The 19657-nt window shown below is 38.6% G+C and overlaps 1 protein-coding gene across 6 annotated transcripts in view; it reads left to right on the plus strand.

Annotated features, from left to right (window-relative positions):
- The window catches only part of Mtmr2 (myotubularin related protein 2), a 56884-nt gene extending 37718 nt beyond the window's left edge, over positions 1–19166 (plus strand). For 5 of the 6 annotated variants that reach the window (XM_027415133.2, XM_027415137.2, XM_027415138.2 and 2 more), the window contains 9 exons: positions 1471–1554; positions 4646–4795; positions 5378–5566; positions 9674–9862; positions 10540–10746; positions 14458–14550; positions 16066–16179; positions 17494–17670; positions 18040–19166. In XM_027415133.2, the coding sequence (XP_027270934.1) occupies positions 1471–1554; positions 4646–4795; positions 5378–5566; positions 9674–9862; positions 10540–10746; positions 14458–14550; positions 16066–16179; positions 17494–17670; positions 18040–18201 (1365 nt within the window). In that variant the 3' untranslated portion in view covers positions 18202–19166. The remainder of the gene's footprint in view (positions 1–1470; positions 1555–4645; positions 4796–5377; positions 5567–9673; positions 9863–10539; positions 10747–14457; positions 14551–16065; positions 16180–17493; positions 17671–18039) is intronic. The other variant, XM_027415134.2, reaches the window with a different exon arrangement.
- Positions 19167–19657: the final 491 nt, after the last annotated feature.

A 19657-nucleotide genomic window follows, 5' to 3' on the forward strand; every position in this document is an offset into this window, starting at 1 on the left:
GAAGTGCTATACCACAGAGTGGTTTTGTTTATTTATGTGTCTTTATTTGAGACAGGGTCTTTTGAAGTTGTGTGGGCTGGCTACTCCTGCCTCAGGTTCAGGAGGTCTGGACTACAGCCTGTCTCTCATCTTGGCTGTCTTAGTTGGTGTCTATCCCTGTGAAGAGATACCATGACCACAGCAGCTCTCAGCTCTCCCCCCCCCCCCCCGTTTTTGAGGAGACAGGATTTCTCTGTGTAACAGCCCCGGCTTTCCTGGCACTCACTTTGTAGACCAGGCTGGCCTCGAACTCAAAGAGATCTGGCTACCTCTGTGCCTTCCAAGTGCACCTACAATTAAGTAGAGTAGAAAATTCCACCTACAATTAAAGGTGTAAAGGTGTGCGCCACCACCGTCCTACTGACCACAGCAACTCTTTATAAAGGAAAACATTGCATTGTGGTGGCTTAAGTTCAGAGATTTAGTCCATTATCATTGTGGTAGGAAGCAAGGCAGCATGCATATAAACAATGTGCTAGAGAAGCAGCTGAGTGCTCTTATATCTTGACTACCAGGCAACAGGAAGTGGTCTGTGTCACAGGGTGTGACTTGAGCATATATGAGACCTCAAAGCCGGCCTCCACATATCCTGTAACAAGACCACGCCTACTCCAATGAAGCTACACCTCCTAATAGTGCTACTCCCATTAGAAGCCATTTTCTTTCAAACTACCATATCAGCTTATATAATATTTTTCTTTAGGATGTTTCCATGATTAAAAGCTTTATGTAGTCTTCATTAGGGTTTGCAATCTTCCTGGATAGGAACTGGCATTAAGACTGGAAATATGGGTCAGTTATTAGTTCAGCAGTATTGTGACAGTGATAGGTTCCCTCATCTGTATGATAGAATTTCACCTAATGTCAGCCAACTTCATTCCCATATGAAAATCAGGATGGATAAGGCAGATAATCTATTAACTTAATACTGGGTTTCTCACTTCAGTTGCAATTTTTTTCTTAAATACTACAGACTTTTCTAGTCGAATTTAAAAAAAAAGCTTTTATACACTAAAGTATAAAAAGGTCCCTTAGTGTATTAGAACATACAATATTACAGAGCCACTCAGCTGCTGCTGCTCTGTGTTGGACCAGTTATTTCTGTTGGAAAGTGCATTTTTGGAGATGTCATTTATTACTTAGAATTAAACCTACAAAAACTGCCAAAATATTTTAAAGTAATAGGTTAGCATTTGGAAAATTTTATGAGTGGGTCTTTGAGCTTTTCTGTACTTCTTAAAATATATAAAATACTTAGTATTGTAAATTAAACAGTAATTTCAGTCATAAAACTAAAACCATTTTAAAGGAGGAATTTAAAATACTCTTGCAGATAAGCTAATTAAAACATAAGTAATTATAACCCTTTAAGGACATATTTCTGATTGATTGCTTTCTTAAATGTCTTTTTTTAACTTGTTTATTTTGTAGCCTCTGTTTGCTTTTGAGTATAAAGAAGTATTCCCTGAAAATGGGTGGAAATTGTATGACCCCCTTCTAGAGTATCGAAGGCAGGTATGTGCTTTTCTGTTCTAGCTTTCATGCTCTGTATTATTTTCATTACAGACAGATCAGAGTCAGGAGTTCTTTCAGTGTCTCTTCCTTTTTGGTTTAAGTGAAGGCTAACCCTGGTTCGCTTGGCTTTTCCTTTGAATTGCTTTCCAGAATACACTAGTGATCTACAAATCTTTGCTTATCTAGGAGTTTGTCTGAAAAATGTTTGCTCTGTAAAGATGTAAACAGAATGAGTATGTGTAAAATTTAATGTTCTTATATGCCTTAATATTATTCACTCAGTTTTTTCTTATTAGGCATCCTATAATTTAATTATGAAAAAAATAACTATTGATTCTAATTTAGCTCTGCAAAATTTTGGGTTTTACTCTTCACAGAGGATAGAGTAACACTTTCCCTTGTGCTAAGGGCAGCATTGACTTAATTTGGTCAGTACCCATTTATTTTAACGTACGCGCGCGCGCGTGCGCGAGAGCACGTGTGTGTGTGTGTGTGTGTGTGTGTGTGTGTGTGTGTGTGTGTGTGTGTGTGTGTGTGTGTGTGTGTGTGTGTGTTTGTGTCAGAACCCATAGATTTTACTGTCAGCGTGCATGAATGTGTGTATGCACACATGTATGTTGTGCCTGTTTGTATTTGCTTGCATGTTTTCCATGCACTAGGGATTGAATTCATGGCCTCATACATGTGAGACAAATACTCTACTACTGAGCTATATCTCCATTTTTCATGTAGATCAAAGTTTAATTCCTATTAATAGCTTCTCAAATATTTTCCACTCAACTTTGATTCATTTAAGCTTGAAGAGTATTTATTAATGCCATGTGTGTCCTTTCTGCTTTTCTCTACTGGAGTCAGGTGTTTGGTATTTGTTATTGCTTATGCTCCAGTAGAGAGGGTACTGGCCAGTTTTCTCACTGCTGTGTTATCAGGATGTAGCAGTGCCTGACATGTCATAGACAAGTGTTTGTTGAATGATTGAATGCATGAGGCTAAGGGAAGAGTTTGCTTACAGTGTGTGCTATCTATGTTAACTAACAAATTTTTGCATACTGGTTTATTTACCCTGTGGTACTTAAGCACATGATGTAAAGGTACTAAATATTATCTGCATAGCAAGAGTAAACTGAGGCATAGGGTCATTAAGTAATCTGTCCATGGTAACATAGCTATTAATGTGGAAGTTGGGAATTGAATTTGCAAAATTATATTTCAGTAGGTAAGTTAGTATTAGTCAGATACCAACCTGTAGAGCTAATAGATGAGTTAATCTGGAAGATGACTGTAAAGAAGTTCATACATAGACATGGAGTACTACAGTAGAGCATCAGACCCACAAAGTCTTAAAAGTGGCTAGAAGAAATAATTCTGTTGGGCTGGTGAGATGGCATTAAGCACACAAGCCTGGAGACTTGAGTTTAATCCCCCAAATGCAAATCAAGCACACAGCTGTTCTCTGGCCTTGACAGGTGGGCTGCAGTACCCGCCTTTACCCTTCTTTATGTCCATTCCCTACCAATAATAATAAATTATTTCTTTTTATTACTGTCTTTTAAAGAAAAAATTTGGCTAGCAGTGTCTGAGGCTATGGAAATACACAGCATATGGCAATTGATAATTCAGGTGTCAACCCACCAGATTCTGATGGAGAAAATCTTGTTTATCAAGGCTTACAGGGGGACCACTGACTCTGAAAATGGGTTGTCTATATCTGTAATTTTTCTCATGTGCACTTAATTTCTTTCCTAAGAATAGCTTTGGATGTTTTCCCACTGCTCGTGTGTTTGTCTTGTAAGAATATTCTATCTATTGTGGGTGGTCAGGAGGATGACTTTTCATTTAGCTATATAATTTTGATATATAGAAAATATACTAGGACATGCTTCCTAACTAGATATATTTGTCTAACAAGGACTATAGACACTTAAAAGCCTGCTTTGTTCATTTTTCTCTGACTAACTACACACAGTTAGCTTACTTTCATCTCAGAGCAAGTTCAAAACAACTAGGCTAAAAGCTTTTTGTCAATAGATCATAAGTTTAAAACTTTATAGCTATGCACAAGGTCAGAGTCGAAGATGTCTGACCCGGTTGCTGCGCAGAGCACCTTAGGAAGGGCATGAAGGTTCTTTGCTTGCCAATCTGTTAACAATGGACCTGTGTCTCAGGGTTTGTCACTGAGCACTGTGCTCCCCACCCCCCACTCCCAATCTGGTCATGGTCTTGGTCCTGTGACCTTGGGACCTTGTGTTTCCATGCAATGGCTCAGCTCCTTATTGCTTACTCTAGGAATGTGTTTTTGACCAATGAAAGGTAACTCTTGGAAGTTTTTTTTTAATCGTTTCAAGGCTCCTGTAAGGAGAAGAGTTTTTAGAATAGAAGAGGAAGCTGGAGGAAGAAGCTAGGAGGAATTGCAAATAGACAGGAGAATTAGAAACAGAAGAATAGAGAGACTGATTCAGAAAAGCACATAATGAAAGAATTCTTTCACCCTCAGATATCCTAAGTCCTCCAATTGCTGTTACATCCATCCTGAACCCTGAGAAGAGGGTCTTGGGGCTGGGCACCAAAGGCTCTCATTATGGCAAATTGTTTTTCAAAAGTGAAAGTGGAGGCTAGAGGATAGTGTGACCTGATTGTACAATGAAATTTGCTGGCTTAATTCTTTATCAGTAATTATATCTTGTAGAAATGGAAGGGAAATAAAATCATCTCCTGACAGAGTACTAATGACCAGAGAAGGTTCTAGAGAATGTATACTATGTATATACCACAGCAAATCAGTTACCTTATTACTACCTGATGGCTCTTTTGAGAATAGGACACTGCTGTCTTTCTGTTCCCTTTCCCTCCCCCATCTAGGTTCACACCCTCTGATAGAATTTAATGAACTAATAGGCTACTAAACATTACATCTGATGCCCCCCCCTGAAAAAATGCAGATCCTCCCATTAAAATATGTGTCTTCCTAAAAGTCTGGCCACATCACCATTTGAGCAGTTTTAAGATATGAGAACTGGAGATAGGTGAGTGGCTTACTGTCCTGGTGTCTATTTTAGCTGACAGTTTGTCTCTTGTTTTATGTCATGTGTAGGGAATTCCAAACGAAAGCTGGAGAATAACAAAGATAAATGAACGCTATGAACTTTGTGACACATATCCTGCCCTCTTGGTTGTGCCAGCAAACATTCCTGATGAGGAGCTAAAAAGAGTAGCATCTTTCAGGTCACGGGGCCGGATCCCGGTAAGTAGGCTGAGTGCCTTGAGACTCTGTAGGTACATTTCAGTACAGGATGATAATGGCCATAGCATTTATATGAGGATATCAGAGACTAAATTAAACTGTAAAGTTGAAACAGAGTTGCCTAGTTCCTAACTCAACATTTGCCCTGTGTGTTGGTTATTCTTTATCTTATATATTCTTTAGTCATGGCAATAAATGCTTTTTTCTTACTGAGTCAAAGAGTAGAAGACTACAAATTGATGATGTATGTATGACTGTGTCTCAAAAGAGCAGATGAAATAATTTTAGAGGCAGAAGCGTAGAATCCGAGTCCTTTATAGTTTTACTGATATAGTAATAAAAAAAAACAAGTGGAGTTTGTTTAGCTGTTTTATTGTACTTTTTCTAAGAAAAGATTTTTCAATAATAAGTTTTACAACAGTATCTAATTTGGAAGTAGGCAATTCTCTACAAAACAGTTGACTAGAAAGTATGGTGGCATATTTTCCTGGCATCCAGGGCCCTCGGCCTGTTCTGCCAGAAGTCTGCTCTCTAGGAGACTTACAAGCAGGATAGCAATATCACCATGTTCCTGTCATTAAGGTTTTATCATGGATTCATCCTGAAAGTCAAGCCACAGTCACTCGCTGCAGTCAGCCCATGGTGGGAGTGAGTGGGAAACGCAGCAAAGAGGATGAGAAGTACCTTCAGGCCATCATGGACTCCAATGCCCAGTCTCACAAAATATTTATATTTGATGCTCGGCCAAGTGTCAATGCTGTTGCCAATAAGGTGAGGGTTGTTTTGTTTTTTATTTTTAGTAATTATTTGTCACTCTGGTGTTGCTAAAGCCAGCTAGATTTGTCTGTGCTGTTGCCTGGTAAAAAGTGGTCAGACCCTATGGAGGCAGAGAGAGGTCAGACTACACTGAGGAAATGATGATGATGATTTCCAAGACTGCATTTCATTTGTATTATAGAAAAATTAGTTCATGCATTTAGCTAAGTAGATGAAGAAAATGTTTTAAAATGCCCCAAAACTTGGAACATCATTAAGTTTTGCTTGTATTTCCAGGCATATGTAGTTTTCTGTAAATATTTGAAGTGAAATGGAATAATTTTTGTAAGTTAACACATTTTATGTCACTGAAAACTTATAATGGTTTCTTAATGTCTGATAATAATCACAGTAAACATTAGACTTTTTTTGTCCTCCCATTGTGAGAGGTGCTTGAGTGACCATCCTTAACTCATGGAGGATATTTCTCATTCTGCATCTGCATAGTTTGTTTAAGGCCATTGTGAACTCCAGGTGTCCTTTGCAAATGGCCCTTTTAAAGGAGGTGAGGGAGGACCATGATATCTTAAGTCATTGCAGTGGTAAAGCATAGTTGTTGGTTTGGTTTTTTGTTGTTGTTGTTTTTTATCATTTCTTTTTTGTCAGTTAAACTGATACCCTTCATTGGGGTAAAAACTACAACCAAGTTCATTATAAAAGATTTTGTAATGCAGAATTGTTTCATTCAATTAGTATTAAATAATTTGAATGCTCAAAATTACAGGCAGTTTTCAAAAGCAGACTCACATCATTGTGAACATCAAACAGGCACCATCCACAGACATGTTTTATCATAATTTTACATTATACTGTTTAACACACTGCTCATCACCAATAGTCTTTCTTCTTTATGTTATTCTTCTTGATATTTTACTGAGTGTGATGCATAAATAAAGCCTGTAACCAGGAAGTCAGATGTTTTCTCCACCAAGTGCTGATTTTCCTCCCTAAATTCTGACCATGAATAAAAGTAAAAATCAGACTTAGTCATCTGTGAGAAGGAAAGGCAGCAACTGTGGTAGGGCAAAGTGTTGATGTCGTCAACTCTCCCTCCTCTACACCTCATTCTGGAAATCTGCAGCAAGTATAGGAGGAGCAGTTTTCACACCTTGATGAATTACTGTTGTAACTGCTCCTGTGGCCAGGATCCCACTGAGCCACCTGTACCCTAAGGGCAGTCACTTTCTTGCTCTGCACTCCTCACACATCTTTATGTATTTCACAGGTGTTTACCTCTGCACTCTGCATGTCAGCTCATCTTCCAGAATATTTTGTTCAGTGTCTTAGGATTTTGATCTGTGGTCTCCTTTTGCCTATCCAGCTTTTCCTTTCATGTCACCTGACTCTGTCACAGTGTGGGCTGTTTTTATTTTGTTCCCAAATCTCTGAGGTGAACGTGAGGTTTATTCAGATTTAGGTTCCATTTGTTCTGTGGGCCACTGCTGACTGTTGAATCTGTTACTTTGATTCACTTGAGCTAAAATAGTACTTTTTAAAGGTACTGATTGAATTCTTTTTGTAAAGTGATGCTTCTCTTACCTTTGATTAATCAGGATAAATGCTTCTTAATTCTCAGACATGAGAGGGGCTGCACAGGTAGGAATTTATAGAGATTAGATAGTGTTGGTTGTTTTACACCTACTTTAGGCCTTAGCACTTGGCTATCAGGATGGAAGGGCCCCTCTTAGCTTAGGGTGCATAGCCTCTCACTGTGGAGACAAGGCTAGACTGAAACGTGAAGAGATCTGCCTGCCTCTGCCTGGTGAGTTCTGGGTGGGGCTAAAGGTTGAGCCTCTGTGGTAAGGTTACTATACTTCTAAGATTAAAGAAGAAATGTGACTTTGTGGACATTCTTCTGACTAAGGTCATCTGTGACCATTGCAGTCTGGTGCCTTCCATTCACTGATGGCAGTCAACCTTTGGGACTATTGGTAGTCTGCCCTGTGCTTGCCTATACTTGGTAGTTTGAGACTCAGTAGAGTAGTTAATTACCAAGTTTAGTTTTAAATGCTTTTCATCTTTTGCTTTACTATCTAGTTGCTGTTTAAAAAAAAAATACTTAACGGAGATATAACTCAGTGTACTATAAGAAAGTATCCGTTCCTTTAGTGTATTCACAGCCCATCGTAGCTATGAGTTCTGTATTATTTCCATCCTCGTTCTGTAGTGGGTTTCTAGAGTAGGTACTGCCATGCTGTGGGTTGTAGTATTTCTTCCTGTTTCTGTGATGGGCTATTGTAGTAGCTACTATTACCATCTCCTGAAATTCGTTGCAACGAAATTGCTTTGAAAATTTCTCTATCCTCAATCTTACAGTTACTTTGTTAGTTACTTTTTATATCCTGGGGCAGAACAGCTGACAGGACTGCTGTGAGCATGTGCCAGTTACTCGCTGAGGCATGCTGGGAGAAACCTACGTCTTCTAGCTAGGCCTCACATTGTAAACATCTCCCAACAATCTCCCTAATAGTACTAGCAACTAGGGACCAAGTATACAATATAAGCCCATGGGTGACATATGTTCAAACTATAACACCCATTTTCACTCTTCAGAAGTCATCTTTGTTAACAAGTATTACCAACATTTACTTTTGTAATAATGTTGAATACAAATTACTCCATGGACTAGAAATCCGACAATTTTTTAAATTAGTTTGGAGTTGAATTCAGAGGTATCATAGTCACGATCCTATTAGTGGAGTTGCTCTACTGTACTCCCAATTTGCTTTTTGATAAGGCTTCAAGAAGTGTGATTTTATGTATGAGTTAGGCAAGACAGAAGATTTTTTTATGTACTATATGTGAAACATTCTGATACTGTCAACAGATATGAAGACATCAAAAATATAGCTTCCCCCATGGGAGTAGGAGCTATGTAGGTTTTGTATAGGCCTATCCCTCAACTAATCTTCACCACATGGCAGAGATTATCTTCATCCTTTTTCCAGAGCAGTACCTGTCATCTCAAGAGCTTCTGAGGATGTCCTGGCATTTTCTAAATGTAAATCCATCTTCATTGCTTTACGGTTTGACAGAAGATTTTTTTAAACATAAAATCTAATATTAAACTTGGGAAAATTATGTTCTATTTTTCAGCTATAGCTTGTTTGGAAAAGCATGCATTTTCTTATTTTATAGATTTGAGGATAGTAAATGTCAGTGGGATTCTCTGTTTGTATGTTAAATTTAAAATGAATCAGCTGCTTATAATATAAGCAAACTGAAAGTTAATCTTGTCAGTTTGATTGAAAAGAGGACTATTGTTTCTGTGAGGGCATTTTGAGAGATAAAAGCTCTGACCTGCCCAATGGGTTAATCCATTTTTTTATTTACATTTTAGATTTTGCAAAGTTTAGTATATAGCAGGTAGAGCTTAGCTGGGAGAAGGGGACTACTTGGGGTATACCTTTGAGCGGTGGCCTTCTGCCCTTCTTGCTACTCTTCCCTGTAGCCTGGCTGATATGTGTGAATGATTTTCCTTTGCCATGTTCTTTCTCCATGATGAACACACTCCAGAAATGTGGGGCCTACCTGTGGACTGAAACCTGTGGAACTGACTGTGAAGTAAATCTCCCCAGGAAATCCTTCCTCAAGTATTGGTTCACAGCAACAGAACTCTAACTTGGAGATCATTATGGCTACAATGAATTTGTTTTTCTATTATTAACTGAAATGATATGAAAAGGAAAATAAGCTTGGGTGGTCTAGAATGGGACTCTTGCATGCAGAAATGATAATTTGATTATTTCAGTATGTTTGAAGGGAAGTCTACATAAGAAGTTATAGATAGGATTTGATACACACAGGAAAAGTTTTCTTTACAATGCTGAAGTGCTTTGAAATGATTCAGAATAAACAAACTGATCACATAGGCTTAGCACAGACTCCATTTTAGAAATGGTATGAGTGTGTGTTTATTACAAGTGACCCTGAGCTACTCCTGCTATCCTTATCCTCAGCAATGTCCATCCTATTTTAGATAGTTTATGGAACTTTGTAATGGATGTCTTCAAAAGATGGCTACTCATTCATTTATGATTTTCTGTGATTTGTGCCCTTTTGCAGGCAAAAGGGGGAGGTTATGAAAGTGAAGATGCCTATCAAAATGCAGAACTTGTTTTTTTGGATATTCACAATATTCATGTTATGAGAGAATCATTACGAAAGCTTAAGGAGATTGTGTACCCCAACATTGAGGAAACTCACTGGTTGTCTAATTTGGAATCTACACACTGGCTGGAACACATTAAGGTGTGTATTTGCTACTCCTTCTCAAAGCCTCCACTCCTTTGCTTGCCTTGGCTCTTGTAACTGAAATCAGCAGGAAGGACCTGCTGAGTAGTGGAGCCAGTGGCTCTGTGCACACTCGGGTCTGAAGGAGCTGCATCCTATGCTGTGCATGGGTTTCTGCTGCCTCTTGTTTTCCTCTTCCATCTGAATTCTGTCCATACTCAAGAGACAGTGTCTTTCACTTCTGACAGTCTTCGCACATTGTATCCATTTCCAGTCTCTTAGGTTCTCAACCCCTACTCAACTTATATGCCATTCTTCATTTATTTGACTGTTTTTGAAACAAGTTCTCACTCTGAAGTCCAAGCAGCCCTCCACCTGTGACTCCTGGGATTATAGGCATGACCCTTGGCATCTGCATCCTTTTTATTGTTGATTGATGCTTCTTGCCATGTGACTGAGGTAGTTTTTTTTTTTTTGGGGGGGGGGTTCGAGACAGAGTTTCTCGTGTAGCTTTGGAGCCTATCCTGGCTCTGGCTCTGTAGACCAGGCTGGCCTCTGCCTCCTGAGTGCTGGGATTAAAGGCATGTGCCACCTACACCTGGCTGAGGCAGTTCTATGTAACAGAACTATATTAGTTTCTTTTAAGACGTGTTTAACATTTTTTATTAGACTTTCATTTTACACCTTGTTTCCAGCTCATTCTTGCAGGGGCTCTTAGGATTGCTGACAAGGTAGAATCAGGGAAGACATCTGTAGTGGTACACTGCAGTGATGGCTGGGATCGCACAGCTCAGCTCACTTCCCTGGCCATGCTCATGCTAGACGGATACTATCGAACAATTCGAGGATTTGAAGTCCTCGTGGAGAAAGAGTGGCTAAGCTTTGGACATCGATTCCAACTAGTAAGTAAAGAACCTTCATTTTATCATGTGCTCATGTGGGCATGTACATTTGTGTGCAGGCTAGGGGTTGTTGGTTTTCTTCCTCAGTTACTATCTACCTTACTATTTAGAGACACACGGTCCTTCACTGAACCCAGAGTTCACAGCTAGCCAGCAAAACTAAGAGATCTGCCATTTCTGCCTGTCCATGCTAGGACTATAGGTATGCATATTATGCCTAACTTTTACTTAGGTGTTGGGACCAAACTCAGATCTTGGTGTTTTTGTGGTAAATACTCAGATTTTGGTGTTTTTGTAGTAAATACTTAATGATCTATCCAGCACATTCATTTTTAATGTTTCACAAACATCTTGTACGAGAGAGAAAAAATTGGCCATTTATTTAGCAGAGTGAAGTCATGAGAGCACTGTATTTGGTAAAGTGTTAGTATATTCTTAATGTATTGCCATCTGAACCCAGGTTGGTTTAGGCATATGACCTTGTCTCTTCTGTGGTTTCTACCTAGAAATTCAGCTGTTACTAATGGCCATGGTGCTGTCCCTCCAAATGGAGCATAAAGTATTGCTAGCTTTCCCTTTGGCCTTGAATGAAAAGGACAGTGGTTCAGTTACTAATTCAGTTACATATAATGTTGCTAATGTAGTTCAGGGTCTAAAAAATTATTAACTAAAATAATAGAGTAAAAAAATCTGGGGTTTCAATGGTCAAGAACATTTGCTCTTGTGGAGGGTTTGAGCTCGTTTCCCAGGGCTCAGATTAGGCAGCTTCCAAGCGCTTGTAACGAGAGCTAGAGGATTTGGCACTAGCCTTTTGGTGTCAGTCTTCATGTGCACATACTCATGTACATAGAAATAAAAATTGAACATCTTTAGACTAAAATCTACCTCCCTAGTTATTCTTTCCATAAATTTGGAAAGTTTTACAGATTCTCTTAAGGAAATTGCAAAATTTTGAGCCCTGTGTTGTTCCAAGTTTTTTATTTAGAACTTCTGGTTAAACACAGGGATGTATACAACCTAGAGAAGCACTCTACCACTTTAAAAGAAAGAGAAGTTTTATTTTGAGACATGGGATCTTGCCAAGTTTCCAAGGCTGACCCCTAAATGCAGCTTACAGTTCCACTTGTGATCTTCTAGCCTCAGTGTCTGAGCAACTAGAGTTTTCTGTCTGTCCCACTGGGACTGGTTTTTTGTTGTTTTTTGTTTTGTGTATTTCTAAATTAGGTGGTGCTGAAAACGTGTTGTTAGTTGGATTAAAATGTTTATCCATGAATTCAAAGTATATACCTAAAACATCTAAGTTGTACCTACAAAATTAGTGTTTAGATTCATGTCCAGAAATAAGCATACACCCCTTCTTGAGGCCAGCAGTCCCACTTAAGACTCCTGCTGGAATTTCCTTGTGATAATGAAATGAAGTTTCCTGCTTCCTATTGTTCCAACCCTCCCTCTGGAGACAAATGAAAAGTGTTCCTTTTATTTTTCAGATATTTGACCATAGCTGTCTCCCCACATCACCCATAAGCTTCAGCTTTTCCGAATGAACATCCTTGATGGGCTTTGTCTCCCCATCCCAGTTGTCCACCAGTATTACTAATGGCTCTCTACAAGTGTGGTACCCATAGCTTCTCTCAGTTCTTTAGTGAAATGGAATTATGTCCTCCTTGAAAAGAGAAAACATAATTGCCTTTGCTTCCTTGTACTATGCTTTGGACTCAGGGCATTCTTCAGTGGGATGTTAAATCTGCTCAAGGCTGTATTGGAATCAGGAAACATGGGAACACTTTACCTTGTGGATCTCTGTCTTCCTCATGTTATCCATCTGTGTTATTGTATTGGAATCAGAGTGAACACTGGGGTCCTGTTCCCAGGAAGGAGAAGTAGGATAAGCAGATGTCTGGGTTAAGAATGAGTAATAACCAAGGCAGGAATCTGGAGTCTAGAGGAGGGAGAAGCCAGAGCATTAGAGGCCTGGAAGGCACTGAGGAGATGGGTCCTGGCATCTGCATAGGTGCTCTTTAATATTATTAGTCTTTCCTTCGAAACACTGTTTACTAGCAGTGTTTATAGGTAATTTTAAAGAACTAGAACTTGAAATTGGTTGCCTCTTTTTGAATGTCAACTGTCAAGCAAAACTAGGCAGCTGAGGCATCTCCCTCAGTGCCTCACACTTTCCCATTTTTTAAGAAATTAAAAAAATTTCTTCCTTAAAAGTGTCATGTGTTGCTGGGGCAGTGGTGGCGCGCGCCTTTAATCCCAGCACTCAGAGGCAGAGGCAGGTGGATCTCTGAGTTTGAGGCCAGCCTGGTCTACAGAGTGAGTTCCAGGATGCCAGGACTATTTCACAGAGAAACCCTGTTTCAACCCCCCCCCCCAAAAAAAATGTCATGTGTTTCAAAACCATAAACTCCTTGATTGCTTGCTCTGGTCACCCATTTTCCATTCTTTCTAGTTGCACTATTAATGGGCTCCTTTTTCTTTTTTAAAATAAAAACCAGTCAAGAAGGCATGCTACTGACAATCTGTTGAAGTTTATGAGGAAAACCTTATGTAGGTAGTCTCATAGGAGCCCATTTAGAGAATTATGGTTGTTTTGAAATCTGTTAAAATGTAGCAAATAATAAGTTTGTTGTAGAATCCAGAAAAAGACAAAACAAAACATATCTTTGTCTTGTCTCCCCTGAATTCTTTTAGTCTCCTACATTTTCTATAGTTTTTTGTAACAGTATATATTGGTTATGTGAAACACACTAACTCATGATTATACAGAGCCTCCTGATTTATTGTTTCATTCTACTGATTCAGAGGCATATGTATGTGGTTTTATCAGATAAGTGGATAAGGCAAAAGTTTACTGAAACTCTGATCTTCAAATTATTAGCACCAAATACTATCCATAGTCTTTTACATTAAGGAAAACAAACTGTATATTTTTGAAAAAAATCCATCACATATTCAAGTCTTATGAGAGCCATAGTTAACATTAAAATGTTATATCCTTCCATTCTGATGCATAGGATAATCGAAAATTGTATACCTTTTCCATTTTGTCATGAGATTAAAATGTTTACTCATAGATAAGACTTGTTAATTTTTCTTGCTTTGCCAATAATACCCTCTAAGAAAACTTGATTTTCTACCTTCAGTTGTGAGCATCTGGCAGGATAGAATACATACAGTCTACTGTGGCCCATCACCACAGCCTAGCTTGACAACCAACAGCAGTATGCATTTGCACGAGTACCAGTGCTACTCACTGGGAAAGGTGAACCAAAACAACATCTTAGCAGTATGACTGTATTTTTTTTTTTTTTTTACATGGAAACCTGCCCCAGAACTTTTATGCCCCACTTTTTAAATGAATCCCTGCTTTGGGATTTTTCAGTTGCATGGTTGGGAACCCATTTGTGTGAAAAACAGATCCAAGTACTTCTGAAAGATCTTGAGATTTGTGCTAATGTAGCTATCTTCTTAGGAGGTGCTTTTTGTCCCAGTGACCTTTCATAACGAATATCTTGTCATAGGAAGTTAAATCTCTAGAACAAAACTCTGGGCTCTAAGGCTCCTCTGTTGTTTTAGAATCTGGGTTTCATTTAAGTAGCAATGTGACAGTTTTGAGGAAATTAAAAATACTGACCAAATTATACTTTTAGAAAATAAGATTCTACTAAGTAAAATATCTTACATGTGACATTTCATTCTTTGCTTCAGAGAGTTGGCCATGGAGATAAGAACCATGCAGATGCAGACAGATCACCTGTTTTCCTTCAATTTATTGACTGTGTCTGGCAGATGACAAGACAGGTAACGCATCATCTATTAATACCCTTCTCACACATCTCTAAGCTCAAAGTGGGGAAACTTGATCACTGTTTGGCTTGTGATTCTTGGGTAGAATTCCCAGTGATAACAGCTGTTACTGTTGGGCATTAAAACTTTTTAGAAGTTTTAATATGAATAAAGAGCTTGATACTAGTAGCATCGCAACCAGGGGAACTGATAAAAATGAAGATTCCTCCTGTATAATAATAGTCCTTTGCTCACTGAAAGCTCTGTATACTTTGCTAAGGAAGATGAAGAAACGAGCTACATTGATTCCAGTCGGAACCAGACACTATTTTGAGTCCTTTTAGCTGTTTTAAAGAAAGAAGTATTTGGACAGAGTATCAAGGCAGCGATCACTTGGCCCCTTCTCAATGTGGAGCTGTTAGAACCCTGTAACAGCCTTTGAAGTAGTTGGGTAAACTGACCAGTCTTGAAAGGTACTAGAAGATAACACTTGGTTTTACAATAGGAAACGGGGCTGCAGGGTCTTGAAAATGGTTTCAGGAGTAGGGTTAAGCCTGAAGGCATAGTTCTTGTTACTGGAGACATACCAGTAAGATAAATAAGGCAAGAATTTGACCCAGCTGTCTGATTGGTAGGATCCACCAAGGTCACTAGGTATAACCTGGGAGCTGTGACTGACTAGAGTGCTGTTTGGGTAGGATGGGGAGACATTTTTTAGAAATTTAATTCTAAACTAAGAAGGGGGAAAAAAAAAACCAGAAGTTGAAAGTTAATTTAATCAGCATTTTAATTACTTAGCAAAACAAGCATTAGCAGTAAACTACATGTCTCCATAGATTTTAGTTGACAGGAACTTTTTCTAAAATACCAAGACAGTATTTTCCAGGTTGTTGTGGAATTTTTCACAAACTATTCAGATTTACAAGTATGTTTCTGAATGATTTTGAAATAATAACAGGGTGGATTAAATTAAGCCTTTTACTACCTTTTGGTGGTCTGTAATTTAATTCTTCCTTTGGTCCTCCAAAATTGGATTGTATAAAATTAAGATACCCACTGAAGCTTGTATAGGGGTGAATTCTGTGTTGGACTGATGTTGCCAATTGTGAATTACAAGGACCTGTTCTTCAACAAGATAAATAGGTTGACTTGTAAGTTGACTGCATAGCTGCACAGTTACTTACTTCTGTGTATATAGTGATGGCATTTGCCAAACACATTTGTTATTTTTAATTCTTAGAAATAAGATGTGATGAAAACTAATAAACATGGAAGACCAGACTCATCAGAATTGCTCCAAGTCATAAGTCAGTGGCTGGCAACTATAGGGTCAAGGCAGAGCAGACACAAAACCAGCATTAAGTCCACTCAATACTTGCTGCATGAGAGAAACTCTACCTTGCAAAGGAAAACATGCCACAAATGCTTAGGTAGTTTCAAATCTGTCTAAGTATTATTACAGAGGATCTACTCACGACAGGGATAATTATCCCTGAAAAATGTCTTAAATTTGTGTGCTCAATTTTGCAGTTCCCTACTGCGTTTGAATTCAATGAATATTTCCTCATTACCATCCTGGACCACTTGTACAGCTGTTTATTTGGGACATTCCTCTGTAACAGCGAACAGCAGAGGGGGAAGGAGGTAAGGTATAGCTCTGGCTCTTACTCTGGTATTTGGTTTTTTGTATCTCACAAGATATACTAGTATATACTTCCATCCGTGAAGTGTGGGGGTGAGAAAATCACACCTATAATCCCAGATACTCCAGAGGGTAAGGTAGAAGGATCACAAATCTGAGGCCAGCCTTTTTAAACAGATCCCATCTCAAAAGACGTCTGAAGAAAAGAGGATGCTGGAGATGTAGAGTTCAGTGATGGACTGCTTGCCTAGTGCTGTGAAGTGCTGGGTTCAATCCTGCTACAACAAAAACAAACAAAAGAACCACTCTGTAGAAGCATCACTGTTGGTGGTACTGGTAGTTCCCTCCATGCACATCAATGTTCATCCTAAAAACTGTCAGAAAATAAGGGTACTCACACTGAAAAGCCTTGCTACCAGGTTCAGATGTTACTCACTAATATGCATGTTCATTCTTATTTCTGTAAAGCAGGCAAGTAGATGAAAATTAAGTGCTTCTTAGACTGTACTTTGCAGGTATTGTATCTTACAGTGAATGTATTTCTGTGCATGGTAGGCTTTCCATATGTTACGTGGTACTAGATAATCACCAATAGAGCACTGCAGTGTTCTAATTACTATCACTTTTGAGAAACCCCCTTGATTTAAGTCTTAGCTGTAATTTAAATACCATAAGCCCTCTTTTAAAGTGGTAATTTAATGGTATAGCCACAGAATTGGAACCATCAAAATTTAGAGCATTTTCATCACACCAGTCACCCATACCTGTCTATCCACATTCTCTCAGGTTTGGGTAGATACTAACCTGGTTTCTCAGGAATTATGCACTGTCATTCACCATGTGAAATTTGTGTCTAGCTCCTTGCATTATCTTTTCAACATTTATGTCATAGTACTTTCTTTTCTTCATGGTCAAATAATCTTCCATTGTCTCAAATCAATCTTCCTTTGGGTTCTTTATTTTGGTTGTTGTGAATAGTATTGCTTTAAACATATGGAGCACTTTTATTTTTTGTGTATGGGCATGTGTGTTTGTGCATGGGAGACCAGAGAGGATATTAGATGCCCTGCAGCTAATGTTTTGAGCTACCCAATGTGGATAAATTTTGATCCTATCTCCAGCACTGAGGCACTTTATGTACCAGTGTTTTTCAATCTGCAAATACAACTGTTGGGCATTTCATGTTAACTGTGTTCATTTCCATCAAAGTAGGTCTATTAGCAGTTAGTTTCCTCTATTGTTGACTTTAATAATCACACAGTACACAAGTACTGCTGATGTGGTGGGGAATCTTTACCAGTTTTTTCCTCTTGCAGAATCTTCCTAAGAGGACAGTGTCATTATGGTCCTACATAAACAGCCAGCTGGAAGATTTCACCAATCCTCTCTATGGAAGCTACTCCAATCATGTCCTTTACCCAGTAGCCAGCATGCGCCACCTTGAACTCTGGGTAGGATATTACATAAGGTGGAACCCCCGAATGAAACCACAGGTACAGATCTACAATATACAGTATAACTCTACTAGGTCTGTCACACTCTCTCTGTCCATTAGTAATTACAATCCACAGAGTCACAGAAGCACTGCATAAGACAGGAGACTTTCCCAAGTGCACACATCCTGAAGAAAATAACTTTATAAAAGCCTAAAAACAGCAGGTCCACAGTTCTGAAGAGTTTTAGCTAGATGATGTATTTGTAAAGTAGCATCTTCCAGAAACGTAAAGACATTGAAAGATCAGTGATGACAATAAAACCTTGCTTTAATTCCACTGAGGAACTCGGTGTCACAAAGCCAGACGAATGGTTAAGATCTTGTTTGGCTGGGATTCCTATTACAGTAATTTTGTTTGCTCTTGCAGGAACCCATCCACAACAGATACAAAGAACTTCTTGCCAAAAGAGCAGAGCTTCAGAGAAAAGTAGAAGAACTTCAAAGAGAAATTTCCAACCGCTCAACCTCCTCCTCAGAGAGAGCCAGCTCTCCTGCACAGTGTGTGACTCCTGTTCAAACTGTTGTATGAAAGGACTATTAGGTCAAGGGCCTCACTGCCAGGAACTTGACATTACAGCACCTTACGGGTAGAAAGCCTTCCATGTTTTTAAACCCATCTATGGGAGAAACCTTCAGATGCTGTATTTATTTCAAGTCTCTCTTAGATGAGTTTGGAAATGTCTGGTGCAGGTGACAATGGAAATCATTTCATTTGTAATTAAAGTATGACACTAACTTAAGTCACCCAAAGAATACTAAAGTACTGGAGTCCTATTTCCACAGTGGGGACACGTTTTTAATTTTAAAATGTCTTAAAAACCAAGCACCTGGTAAGATCTCTAGGTGGGAGAAAAGAAAGAGCAGCTGTTCTAATACCCAAGAGCATATGTCTGGGCCTTCATGTAAATGTCAGATCAAATTACTCCCTTCTCAGATTTCTCAATTTTTGTGGTATTTAACAGTAAAAACCATTGTTTTGAGATTATTACTGCATATCAATAGTTAAAAATTGCTGCTGACATTGTAACTAGGGTATTTTCAACAGCAGTTAGGAAATGATGCCTTATATATGTGCTTTGGGGGGATGAGGGGACAAAGCAGTATCTGTCATCCAGGAATTCAAAGAACATTCCACACCCTTCAGACTAATTTACATTTGTGTGTTAATCGCTAACATCACAGAAGACATTTTAGAAACTATTACTCTATTTTATCTTAGTGATAATTGGCAAGTTTTAAAGTCTGACTTTAGTGCTATGTTTAAATTTCACATGAACAGTTTACCAAAGAACACACTGCATGTAAGGAATTACAATCTAAGTGCCAGCAAGTAAAGCCTTGTTTCTCTATTCACCTGAGTTGGGTGCTGGTGTGAACAACTGACCTCCTGGTATCCATTTTACTCTGTATAAGAGCCATATGTAATGTACTGTAACAAAGGAGCTTATTACCACTTGGTCTTTTAATTAAATGACTTCAAACTTTGTCCTTGTCCACAGTTGTCTAAAGTATCTACCCCAGCCCCACTCCCTAAATGTTACCTAGAAATGTTCAATTTGAGCCCACCTGTCCTTGACACCTAAATCAAACTATAAAAATAACCCTAACCTCAGTCACTAGTTCATTATTTTCTGAACTGTCATTGTATTGTTGATGCTGGAATTAGTACAATGCATACATGCATAGAAGTCTCCCTATCCCTCTTTCTTTTATTTATTTTTGCTTGTTTGTTGAATCTAGAGCCTCACACTTGCCAGGCAAGTGCATTCCCAGTATTAACAAAACTGATGGCAAATGATTTGGTTTGATATAAAATTATAAGAAAAATTTTAGGAGGTATTTATGTTACTAACAGTACTCAAAATAAGTTTTTGAGTAGTAGTTTGTACTTTTTTTGTACTTTCGTCATTGAAACTGATATGGTACAAAGGGATGCCGGCAGAATCCAGACATTAAAGCTGATCGTACAATCACTCAAAAATCAG

The sequence above is a fragment of the Cricetulus griseus genome, chromosome 4, assembly GCF_003668045.3.
Source record: "Cricetulus griseus strain 17A/GY chromosome 4, alternate assembly CriGri-PICRH-1.0, whole genome shotgun sequence".
NCBI lineage: Eukaryota > Metazoa > Chordata > Mammalia > Rodentia > Cricetidae > Cricetulus > Cricetulus griseus.